This window comes from Diplotaxodon limnothrissa, linkage group LG14, assembly GCF_057381915.1.
Source record: "Diplotaxodon limnothrissa isolate DT_005_m linkage group LG14, D_limnothrissa_male_GT1.1, whole genome shotgun sequence".
Taxonomy (NCBI): Eukaryota; Metazoa; Chordata; class Actinopteri; order Cichliformes; family Cichlidae; genus Diplotaxodon; species Diplotaxodon limnothrissa.
Genome location: NC_140609.1, coordinates 30399434 through 30411484, shown reverse-complemented (window position 1 = coordinate 30411484; position 12051 = coordinate 30399434). Strand labels below are relative to the sequence as shown.

General features: G+C 40.7%; 2 protein-coding genes across 2 annotated transcripts; one reads left to right on the top strand and one right to left on the bottom strand.

Moving 5' to 3' along the window:
- Positions 1–288: 288 nt before the first annotated feature.
- Positions 289–8628, bottom strand: glod4 (glyoxalase domain containing 4). The gene is made up of 9 exons (XM_085370699.1): positions 8515–8628; positions 8281–8330; positions 3559–3679; positions 3311–3455; positions 1810–1946; positions 1598–1684; positions 1395–1508; positions 1227–1313; positions 289–1136 (listed from the first exon to the last, which is right to left on the bottom strand). The coding sequence occupies exons 1-9, from the start codon at positions 8602–8604 to the stop codon at positions 1071–1073; spliced, it is 897 nt and encodes a 298-aa protein (XP_085226825.1). The 5' UTR covers positions 8605–8628; the 3' UTR covers positions 289–1070.
- Positions 8629–9141: 513 nt separating this feature from the next.
- On the top strand, positions 9142–11259 carry mrm3a (mitochondrial rRNA methyltransferase 3a). Its single transcript, XM_085371138.1, has 4 exons — positions 9142–9521; positions 10046–10290; positions 10373–10534; positions 10624–11259. The coding sequence occupies exons 1-4, from the start codon at positions 9142–9144 to the stop codon at positions 11202–11204; spliced, it is 1368 nt and encodes a 455-aa protein (XP_085227264.1). The 3' UTR covers positions 11205–11259.
- Positions 11260–12051: the final 792 nt, after the last annotated feature.

Here is a 12051-nt window from a genome sequence, read left to right as displayed (position 1 = left end):
ATTCAGCGGTTCACACCAACTTTAAACTAATCCATAAACAAGCACGAAAATAAAATGCGCAACCTTTATTCCAGTCATACATCAGTTTTACAAATACCAAATAAACAGTTTATTCCCATTGTGCACACAAGTCTCCTCTGCCATCCCCCTTAGGGAAAAAACGTATTTCTACATTCTCAGGTAACATCCCTGCACCTGCCAGCCGTTTGGTCATTTGATTGTTTGCATATATGCAAAATGCTTCAACTTATGAGGAAGAACATACAAAATCAGGCAATTCTCCTTAATTATACATATAAAACCTTTATTTTCTATTATGGTATATGGCACATATTTTCTAAATACAGGTAGACATGGATAGAATATAAAACAACAGGTTCATGTGCACAAACAACAGAACTGAAAAAGAGAACCACAGACCATGCAGATGTCATTTGGTCATTTTTGCATCTGAGTGTATCCATCTTATGTCTTTGCAGTCCTTGTACATATCTTTTTGCGCCTCATTTCTGTTGTTTTGTGGCTCGTTATTGGATATGTCATATTTCTAGGATAAGACCAAAAGCCCATAGAGCCTGTACATGGTGGGCCCATTGAGTAATCTGTGTTTTATAATTACCACAAAATCAGTTAGGAACTGTGCAAACATGTTGTTTTACTACAGCTGTAAGAGGAATTTGCACATAAGGTTGGTGGAGACTCAGTAGAGGTGCAAGACCAAATTTAAGCTATGAAGTCCTGGTGATACTTTATTATGAGATTAAGTTGGCCCCAACTTCTCTCAGTGTCCCCTTTTCGCCTAAAATTAAGATCACATTGAAATGTCTTTTATAGATAAAACTAACTTAATGTTTTTTGCCCATCACTCAGCCTTGCTTTTAGGAAGAATATTTATTGGGAAAAAAAATCCATAACAAGTGGTCCATTACATCATCTCAGGGCACAAATGTTTTTACATAACACAAAATTAATCTTACGCTGCCAGCCTAAGGCAGATCTATGCTACAGGTGCGTTGCGCGGCATCTCATCCTCATTAACTGATGAAAACTGACAGGTTGGCTGCTCCATCTCATGCAGCAGTCTTCTGTTTGTTGTGTTTGGCAAACCATTCATCACTTTTATCTTCAGCCATAGCCTGAAAAGTGTTAAAAGGATGACAAGCACAGTGAATATCTGACACATGCTGGATAAGCATTTGAGGGCTATGTGTTATAGTAACACCAACCTTATCAAGGAATTCATTCCCTTTGGGATCCAACATGGAAAGCTGCCTAAAGGCCTCATCTCCCACAAAACAAATCTCATGGCCATCCTAAAGCAAACATTTTACGTTTAATATTGTTAACTTAATGAATTTGACATCATTTCAGCATTATTTTGGGAACGTGCTTACAGGGTCAGCCAAAATAACCACTTCTACTGTAGCTTTTCCAGGAGTGTCCAAGCTGACCAATGGGGTGAGAATTTTCTGATTTTCCTTTTTCATCAAGGCTTCAATAACCGGCAGCTGAGGAGCATAATAATATCTCATTATAATGTTGTTGGAAATAGTTTATCTGCAAGTTGACATTAGCCGTTTAGAAAATAATAATTTACTTGCTCCCGCGGGCATGAAAACGCTATTCTCCCAAAAGCTGTTCCATGGTCAACCATCCCTCCAATGTCCTGAAGCTCCAGTTTGCACTACAAAGAATTTGACACATATTACTCAGGCATCAACATAAACCGCAAAACATACAATTCAAACTTCAACAATAGAACTATTTTAAACTTATCTTAGGGTTTAACATTTAATTTCTTTGACTCACTTGACTGTCTGCAAATCCCATGAGCACCGTCTTCTTTTCCTCATTTTTGTCCATCACTTTCATCCCCAAGAGTGTGGACCAGTAGTGGGTCGATCTTTGGAGGTCTGATACCCCGAGACAAACCTTCTGCACAGGGTCTGGGAACAGATTACAGAAAGTAAGTGGTTAACAGGTTAACAGATGGGTACTTCTGTAGTCCTTTTCTACTCTATTTGAGCACTTGCAGCACTTTTTTACTGCAAGCTGCATTCAGCCATAAACACACATATTCATAAAATTGTCTCTTTTAACCTCTCTCACACACACACAGACACACACACCGGGGCAACTCAGGGTTCAGTATCTTGCGCTAAGGATACATGCAGAGGATCAAACCACTGTGTGAACACACTACATTTGTGTGTCATCGGCTGCATATGAAAAAATAAATATATACACTCCTGAGAACCAGCCTATTAATTTATGTCCTCCGCAATGGGCATTTGTTTTTGGTCTATATCTTTTGACTTATTTGACCGCACGATCTGATATCGTCGTGTTGGTGTTGTTCCCAGATCAACATAGTAAATGTTGTTCCAGGATCAACATTGCAAGTGACCAATCAGAATGTTGTGACGTCATACTTTTGCGACTTCGGGAAAAACCGCCGTAAAACAAAAAACTGTACTTAAGCTGCGAGAAATCGCCTCTGTCCGCCGATCAACGGACCCTGACCCTTTAATAAACGCTAAGCAGAATTTCATAAGTGCACGAATGGCTTGGCGCGCCAAAGAATAACGTCACAACAATGTGATTGGTCACTTGCAATGTTGATCCTGAAACAACATTTACTATGTTGTTCCAGGAACAACACCAACACGACGATATCAGATCATCCGTGTTTAGATAATCACGCTTTATGACTGCTGGAAAGTGACTCTGGATGTGCACAAATAAACCCTTAAAAGAAATAAGATTCAGAATTGAGTTGCTATACTTTAGACATCTGGGTCTCCTTAAAATTCTTACCCAGCACCTGCTTACACTTTTTCCACATAATTGATTAATTCTGTTAATTCTGTTGATTCTGATTCCAGCTCAGTGATCATATGCCTTTTTTCATACAGGGTCAGAGACAGATTTAACAGCTGTCACTAGTGAGGAAGCATCCATATGTGGAACATGTGTGGCACATGTGAGGAGATGGAAACTCGTAAGCAGGTTTTGATAGATCGCTCCAACTATGTCATGGAGAGAAACCCTACGCGATCAGAACTGTCAAGAATGGATATTACAGCCTTTTCTCTAAAGTCAATATTGAACTCTGATCAATATGAAGTTACAAAGTATTAATTTAAGTTTGTGGATACCAGACTGCATGTAAGGATTTGATCCTTGATGGAGGTTTATGAAGCAACACCCCCCCCCAAAAAAACAATATGCATCCAGCCTGCTAGAAACCCAAGAAAAAGAAGAAGAAGCTAAAGAAGGAGCAGGCAGATTTGACTTGTGTGACACTCACCATTATGAGGTTGCTCTTTGTCCACCAGATAGAAAGGATAGCCTCCAGGAGCCTGAGTCAGATACAGAGCCTCTCCCACCTCAGTGAGAGGCCACCCGAGACATTTAGCATTGCTTACAGCTTGGCTCGACTGCAGAGTGATCCCCTAACATGAAAACACACGTACAAATATCCCATTATTGCCACTGTACACTGAATAACAAGACAATCTTTTCCTGCATGCAATGTGAAAACAAACTCTCACCCACCAAGAAGTCATTGCCAAGTTTATATTCTCCCACACCATAGTTGTAGGTCAGTTCAGCAACAAAATGGTCATCCTCTGGACCAAAGCCAACCATTGTCTTGCTCCATTTCCCATCATAAGGGCTGTATGGGTAGGGGGTGAAGGCAGGTTTACCACTAGTGTATCAACATCTGCATTGTCCTGTGAAAAGATATTTGCCCTCTTCCTGATTTTGTATGTTTTGCATGTTTGTTACAGTGATATTTATTAGACCATCAAACAAATTTTAATATTAGTCAAAGATAACCTGAGTGAATTAAAAAAAATATCCACTGGCAATGTTTTTAAAAAAATGAGACAGACCTAACAGAACCTGGCTGAAAGATATCTAAAAGAAACACATCATGCCATGATCTAAAGAAACACATTTGAAAAAAAGTCACTGATAGTGTTAGTCACTAACTGAACTATCAGTCTGGAAAGCATTACAAGGCCCTTTGTATGGATTTGGGACTCCAGTAAATCGTGGTGAGAGCCATTATCCACAAATGGAGAAAACTTTAAACAGTTGTGAACCTTTCCATTAGTGGCCAACCTACCAAAATTCCTCCAGGAGTGCATTAACAACTAATCTAGTCACTAAAGAACCCAGAACAACATTTAATAAAGAACTGCACGTGATATTGGCTGGGGATTTCAACCAGGTGATGGATGGGATAATTGATAAGAGTAATCCCAGGGGTACGTCTACACCCAGGGACAGAGAGGCTGTTCATTTACTGACAGAGGATCTTTGCTTAACGGACATTTGGAGGTTAGTTAATCCCAGTTCAAGGGAATACACGTTTTACTCCAACTGTCATAAAACATATTCGAGGATAGATTTCGCCTTAATATCAAAGTCTCTGGTCGAGTCAGTCGTAGACTGTGAGATTGGTGCCATTGCTATTAGTGATCATGCCACAGTAGAGTTGCAAATTGACTTGAACACGGATAGAACAAAGAGGGGCCGCTGGAGGCTTAACACGATGTTGTTGCAGAACAAGAGTTTTAGTGAGGAGTTAACAAAGGATCTCAAAATTTTTTTCGAAATCAATATGGGTTCCACAGACAAAGTAGCCACAGTTTGGGAAGCGTCTAAAGCATATATAAGAGGAAAGATGATTGCATACGCATCAAAAGTTAAGAAAAGTGATCTAGAACGGGTAGAAACCTTGGATAAAGAAATACGGGAGTTGGAGAAGGACTTAGAGAGTCAATATTCAAATTATAAATATCAGACTATATGTAAATTAAAATACCAGTTGAATGACATTTATAACAAAAAGGCGGAATATGCCTTATTTAGGCTCAAAACAAAATTTTATGAAGGTGGCGAAAAGAGTGGAAGACTATTGGCAAGACAACTGAAGCAGCAAGATAATTTGAATAATATATCTATGATTAAGAAGGACGGCCAAGTGATAACCTCATCGAAGGAAATAAACTCAGTTTTCCAATCATTTTATCAAGATTTGTATACGTCTGCTGGTGCGCTTGATGAAGGGGAGGTGGAGACATTTTTTTCAGGTCTACAATTACCTACTCTCTCTGGGGAACAGAAAACGAGACTGGATGAGCCTATAACGGAAGAAGAGGTCAGGGCTGCGATCTTATTAATGAAGAATGGGAAATCGCCAGGCTTGGATGGCTTCCCGATTGAGTATTATAAGAAATATATCGATATTTTAGCCCCAGTCCTGCATAAAGTTTACCTTGAGGCATTGGAGATAGGTTCCTTGCCGAGTACGTTTAATGAAGCACTGATCTCCCTTAATCCTAAAAAGGATAGGGATCTGTCGGACCCAGCAAATTACCGGCCTGTAAGCCTTTTGGGCGTTGATTGCAAAATTTTGACAAAGGTTTTGGCCTCCCGCCTGGATCAAATATTACCAGATATCATTAATGGTGACCAGGTTGGCTTTATTAAAAATAGGTCCTCAGGTGATAACATTAGAAGACTTCTTCATCTCATGCACAGAAGCGAATCTAACCTAACCCCGGTTGCGGCCTTCTCGCTAGATGCTGAGAAGGCCTTTGATCGGGTGGAATGGGGCTTCCTTATGACGACCCTCGCAAGGTTTGGGTTTGGGCCTGGGTTTTGTAATTGGGTCAAAACTGTATATGCAAGTCCAAGGGCAGCGGTTTTGACAAATGGATTGGTGTCAGGGTTTTTTCATCTTACTCGCGGGACCCGACAGGGGTGCCCTTTGTCCCCGTTGCTTTTTACAATATTTCTGGAACCGCTGGCCTTGGCTATTCGAGCAAACAGGGGTGTCAGAGGTGTTCATGCAGGGGGTATGGAACACAAGTTGTTTCTATATGCTGATGACATCTTAGCAGTATTGACGGATCCCATGCAGTCTCTACCAGCGCTACTCACGTGTGTTGAGTCATTTTCAGGGTTGTCAGGTTATAAGATAAACTGGGACAAGTCAGAGGGCATGCCATTGTCAGCATCATGTCATTCTGGATGCGTTACCCCATTCAATTTTAAGTACTCACCTTCAGGTATGAAGTATTTAGGAATATTATTAAAACCCGACTTGGAGGATATTATGCTTTCAAATGTGGAACCTCTCCTCCTAAAGATAAAAACAAATCTGGATAAATGGGGTAAATTGAATCTTACACTATGGGGTAAAATTAATGTGATTAAAATGATGGTGGTCCCACAGTTCAATTATGTTTCCATGATGTTACCTGTACGGATTCCTTTGCACATATTTGGTCGAATTGAGAAGTTAATCAAAGATTTTTTGTGGAATAACAAGAAGCCGAGAGTGAATATAAAGAAAATGTGGGCCTCTAAAGACATTGGGGGAATGGCCCTCCCAAATGTGAAGTTGTATAATTTAGCTTTTGAATTGTCAAGACTGGCCAAATACTGGACAGGATCGGGCTCTGAGCTGAGCTGGATGAAGATCGAACAGGAACTAGCGAGCCCCTTCACACCTTTGGATGTTCTCTCGCAGGGCGCGGCAACTAATGGACAAGACTCTCATAATAACCCAGTGCTCAGGTATTCCAAAGCTGTCTGGGTGGAGGTGCACAAGTTGTGTGGAGCATCTCATCTAAGACAACCTTATGCCTCGCTATGGAACAATATTGCTGTAAGGATTGGGCGGAAAACTGTGTTCTGGAAGGAATGGCTTGTCAAAGGCATACGCAGGATAAGTGATCTTTACTCAGGGGGAGTGTTTATGTCATTTGCTGAAATAACCCGAAAATAAAGTTTGACAAGAGAAAATAATTTTTGGAAATATTTACAAATAAGGGATTGTGTTACCAAAGGAAAATTTGCTCAAAGCTCGAATATGGTGGTGGAGTTTTTAGAATTGTCCAGTACAGCACATAGGGCGGCGGTTTTCTACAAACTGTTTAACAATCCAAAAAAAGAGATATGTGAAAACTTGAGGGTTATATGGCAGAGGGATCTGGGTTGTGCAATTTCTAAAGAAGACTGGCGCAGAATTTTGTCATTCTCTGATAAATATATAAGAGAGGCCAGGGGTAAATTTACTCAGTATAAATTAATACACAGGTGGTACTTCACTCCATCCAAACTTTATAGAATGGGAATTAGTCCCAGTAATGTATGCTGGAAATGTAGTTCAGATCCAGGGACATTTATACATGCTATTTGGGAATGTGGGAAAGTTTATCCCTTTTGGCAAAAAGTATTGGACAAAATAGGAAGGTGGATTGGTTTGATGATACCCCTGTCACCAAGACTGTGCTTATTAGGGGATCGGTCAGTATTACCTGGGGTTTCAAAATATGACTTTGTGGTTATAAAGGTGGGGGTGATCGCAGCGGCTCGAGTTATTCTCAGTGTATGGAAGGAACCGTCTCCACCAGAATATAATAGGTGGAAAGAAACTATGCTGAAAATGGTGTCGTATGAAAAGCTCTTGGCTAGGATTAATGATGATAGGGAGGGTTTTGACGAATCGTGGGGACGTGTTTTTGGCTGAGATGGTTGGAACTTATTTGGTCAGGGCAATTATCTTTAGTCATGTTGTACGCTTGCTGCACTGTTTGTTTGTGTAGGCACTCAGTAAGGGAATGACTTAAAGATTTGAGTTAACTGATTTGAGTTTTTTTAATTTTTTAATTTTTTTTATTATTATTATTATTATATTTTTTATATATATATTTTTTCTGTTGTTGTTTGTTGGTTGTTTTGTTTGTTTTTGTGTTGTGAAATGTTAAAAACAAATAAAGACTTCAATTATAAAAAAAATAAATAAAGAACTGCACGTTTCCCTTGCCTCATTTAAGGTCAGTGTTCATGATTCAACAATAAGAAACAGACCAAAACACCCTAGCAAGTCTATCTCTGAATGGCTTAAAAAAGGAGGGAGAGAGTCCAGACCTTAAAGCGTTTTGTCCATGTGGGAAAACCATCCATTGTGGCTGAGTTCAAACAATTCTGAAAAGAAGAGTTGGTCAGAATTCCTCCACAGTGACGTGAAAGACCTTTTGACCGTTATCTTAAACGCTTGATTACAGTTCGTAAAGGTGGCATAACCAGTTATTAGGTTTAGGGGGCAATACATCGTTTCACTAAGCCTTGATTTGTTTGACCTTGATCTGAAACATGAAAGTGTAACAGGAAGGTGGCAAATACTTTTTCCCCCACAGGACTTTTATTTAGCATTATACTGAGCTCAAGATTCAACTGGAGTTGTGTCTTATATACCCATTACAAGTTGCCTTGCAGCCTTCCTCAAACTCTTCGTGTCTTAAAATCTGAAATAAATAACAAGTAGTGAGAACATTACAATTCAGTGATGTCCACTTCCACTTATACAATGATAACTACGGAAATTTGCTCAGGTTGTGCAACCCTGAAATTATCCGACATCAGCAAAAGCTGCTAGTCTACGGCGGCTTCAGTCCAATCCTACATTTAAATGCAGCTCAGAAAACTTACCTTCATACCTAGAACATCTCTGTAAAAGGTGGCAGTTTTAGCCCTGTCACCAACTTTGAAAACAAAATGCAACGCTCGTCTCAAAGCCATATTTGTTGACAGCCGTGCTACCTGTGGTCGTATCGATTTTTCTGTGCTCGACTGGTAATCGCCAATGAACACATACCGGGTATTTGCAAGTAAAACTACAAAACGAAAAAAAAAAAACCGCTGGATAATGTGTTACACCACCTGTCGTTATTATTAGTGCTGCTCTAGTATTAAAGCAAAGAACGGCGACTGTACGTTAAAGTACAATGTATAAAATTCACAATCCCCCCCTAACTGCTCAGGTTAATGGTTTGACCAATGTGTCATTGTTTTCTCGCGAGATTATGATCAAGCGTCAAGTTTGAAGCATCAATAAATGTAAAAAACAAAACAAAAAAAACGGCTACTATAGGACCCGTTTAACAATTTGTAACACATTATGTTATTAAATAATTACATTAATAACGCCACCAAATGTGTTTGGTTTATTTTTAATTTGTAAACGCAATATCAGCTATTAAAAACTGGTGGCGCTAGGCGGGTTAGCTTGTATTTTTGAAACATCCTGACAGATGAGAGAAGAAGAAAGCAGGCAAAATGGCAGCGTACTCAAGAAGCATGATCTGCCTGATTTCCATGATAGAGCGACATGCTTTCCTAACAACCAGGAGCTGTGTCACTGTGGAATCAAAACGGTATGTACGCGGACTGAGGAGGAAACCTGTCAGAGTGCTGTTTCCTGAAAACGAGACGGGAAAAGTCGTAAAGGTGCCTCAGATTCAGTCAGACGAGCCAAAGATCCAGAGGGAGACCAAGGGAAGAATCATATCTGCAGGTACACAGCATCACGAAGAGAGAAACTCTGTCAGGACGAGGACTGATGAGCAGTCAGCTACGAAACATGCTTTTACTGTGACAAAGAATGAAGTGGACGGACTGCGCTATGAGAGGGCTTCGCCTGGAGATAAAAGACTGGCGTAAGTCTCACCGAGTGAGGGCAGTAGCAGAGGTGATTGAGCCAGAGGCCATGGGCCCTGGCATACAAAACAAAAGCACAATTATTAGGAATACAGCAAGAACAAAGTTGATGTGCCGAGATGTAGCAACCACAGAGAGATAAAGCTGATGAGCCATACCATGGAGATGTGGGAAAGAGTTTTTGAAGCTTAATTAACGAGAGAGGTGATGGTCAGTGAGTGAGAAAGAGAAGTACAAATGTGATGTTTGCTTTGAGAGAACTGATGGAGAAATATTGAGATGGTCAGAAGTAGTCGGACTGTAACTTTGTGGATCTAGAGAAAGGATATGATAGGGTGCCAAGAGAGGAACTGTGTAATTTTATGAGAAGGTCAAGAACTGCAGTATGTATGTCAGGACACCCGGGTGCATGTGGGCCTCCATCAACATCTTGTCTCAAGGTAGACATAGATTTTGTAGCTGTCCTCATCCTTCTGAAGCCATTCCTTCCTTCTCCTCCTCTTTCTCCACGTCTCTGCTCTAGGAGGTTAGTGAGTGTGGCTCGTTCCAGGACATTTCGGGACCACCAAGGTAAAATCCTTCTTGAAGGCAGGCGTTTGATCTGTGACGCCCTGGATGCTGGTGCTAAACCACAGACTGTGTTCTTCAGCACGGTGGATCGACTCAGAGAGCTGCCCTTAGATAAGCTGAGAAGGGCCACACTAGTGAAAGTCAAGTTTGAGGACATCAAGCTCTGGTCTGACGTTGTAGCCCCACAGGGAGTGATCGGTAAGGGTCAGATTTTCTTTTTTGGCTCATGATGAAGCACTAATATCTCAATTATTTCTGACTCTGACCTCTTCTTCTGCAGCGATATTTTCTCGCCCAGATCCGGCACGGTTAAACTTTGCAAGTAAAGGTCACTCAGTGCATTTGTCTCTGATATGTGACAACATCCGGGATCCTGGGAATCTCGGGACTATGCTGCGATGTGCTGCTGCTGCTGGCTGTCATAATGCCCTCCTCACAAAGGGTAGGTTTACAGTAACTATTAGAGATCAAATTAATAATCCTGTGAAACCTTCCTTTGAATTTTGGGAACTTTGCATTTTTTTCAAACAGGTTGTGTGGATGTTTGGGAGCCTAAAGTTCTCCGTGCAGCAATGGGCGCCCATTTCCGCCTTCCCATCTATCCCAGCCTTGACTGGGATGATGTTGAAAACCATCTCCCTAAACCCGTGACTGTCCACGTGGCCGACAGCAGTGGCAGCCCTGACAGAAGTAGAGAAGTAGAGGTTAATGTGTCTCCTGAACCCTCCAAAGCTGGAGATTACGGCTGGGTCAGCTCAAGACCCAACCGCAAAAACATGGAGTACGAGGATTACGATTCTGATTCGGACTCTGAACATGAGGGACTTTCACTCCCCAGAGTGGACACTAAGCTGTACTATGACAGTTGGGCTCAAAGCCCAACTGCTCTTGTGATAGGTGGTGAGACGAATGGTTTGAGTCTAGAAGCAGTCCAGTTGGCAGAGAAAACTGACGGCCACAGGCTCTTTATTCCCGTTGTTCCTGATGTGGACAGCTTGAATTCTGCCATGGCAGCTAGCATTCTTCTGTTTGAGGGCAGGAAGCAACTCTTAAAACTACTGCAAACATCTGGAAAGAAACATCAATGTAAAGCTGAGAGACAGTTTCCATGATGCTTCTATTAAATATCGGACTGAACCGAGTGTCCCATATAATACTCTTAACAGTAAATTTGCAAACTGTGTTTATGATTTATGTGAATTTGAATGTGTTGTTTTCTTTCACTGCAAAAAACCAAAACCAAAAATAAAGCATTATCTACAGATAAACCTTAGAGATAAATCTGGATTAGGTGACTGAAGCATCCCTCAGTTATGAAACTACTGGCTCAGGCAGATAACTTTCCTTGCTGTACTGAGCATGTTGTCTCCACTCGCCTCACTTCATCAGTATACATGCCATTAATTCACATCATTAACTCCTCTCCATGCTCCTGTTTTTTCTGTTTTACCCCCAAATGAGTCCCTGAATGTGGTTCTGTTGGAGGTCTCTTCCTGTTAAAAGGAAGTTTGAATTATTATGATGAATACAGTTGAAAGGTCAAAGAATTTTTGGTGAGTTCCTTAAAACAACTACCCTCAGTTCCTCATATTCATGGAAATTTTAAAGGTGCGCTTTAATTTAAATATTTGTATTAGCAACAAAATACATCAAATTTCTGTAATACTGCAACTTTTTCCCCCCCACACACAAGCTTTGCTGTATGTGTTAATCAAGATTGCATCAAATACTTTTAAGTTCATAATAAACCTTGTGCTGGAAGGTAAGCAAAAAAAGAAAAGCAGCCATTTCTTCCCTTCTGATAGTTTTCTGTTGGAGCCTTAACCAGATGTCTGCTCTTATTAAACAAATGGAAAAAAATGTTTTTTTATTAGCAGCTATATTGTTTATGCAAAAGTGCAGACATTTACCCTGCTTACCAGTACAGCTCAAGGTCAGAAGTTTCTATTCCACCTGAGA

Coding starts and splice junctions, on each gene's coding strand:
- glod4 (XM_085370699.1), bottom strand. CDS start 8,604: ATGGCTTTGAGACGAGCGTTGCATTTTGTTTTCAAAGTTGGTGACAGG. Junction 3,456..3,558: donor AACTTGGCAATGACTTCTTG/GTGGGTGAGAGT, acceptor TTTTCATGTTAG/GGGATCACTCTGCAGTCGAG. Junction 1,947..3,310: donor CAAAGAGCAACCTCATAATG/GTGAGTGTCACA, acceptor ATCTGTTCCCAG/ACCCTGTGCAGAAGGTTTGT.
- mrm3a (XM_085371138.1), top strand. CDS start 9,142: ATGGCAGCGTACTCAAGAAGCATGATCTGCCTGATTTCCATGATAGAG. Junction 9,522..10,045: donor CCTGGAGATAAAAGACTGGC/GTAAGTCTCACC, acceptor TCTCTGCTCTAG/GAGGTTAGTGAGTGTGGCTC. Junction 10,535..10,623: donor TAATGCCCTCCTCACAAAGG/GTAGGTTTACAG, acceptor TTTTTCAAACAG/GTTGTGTGGATGTTTGGGAG.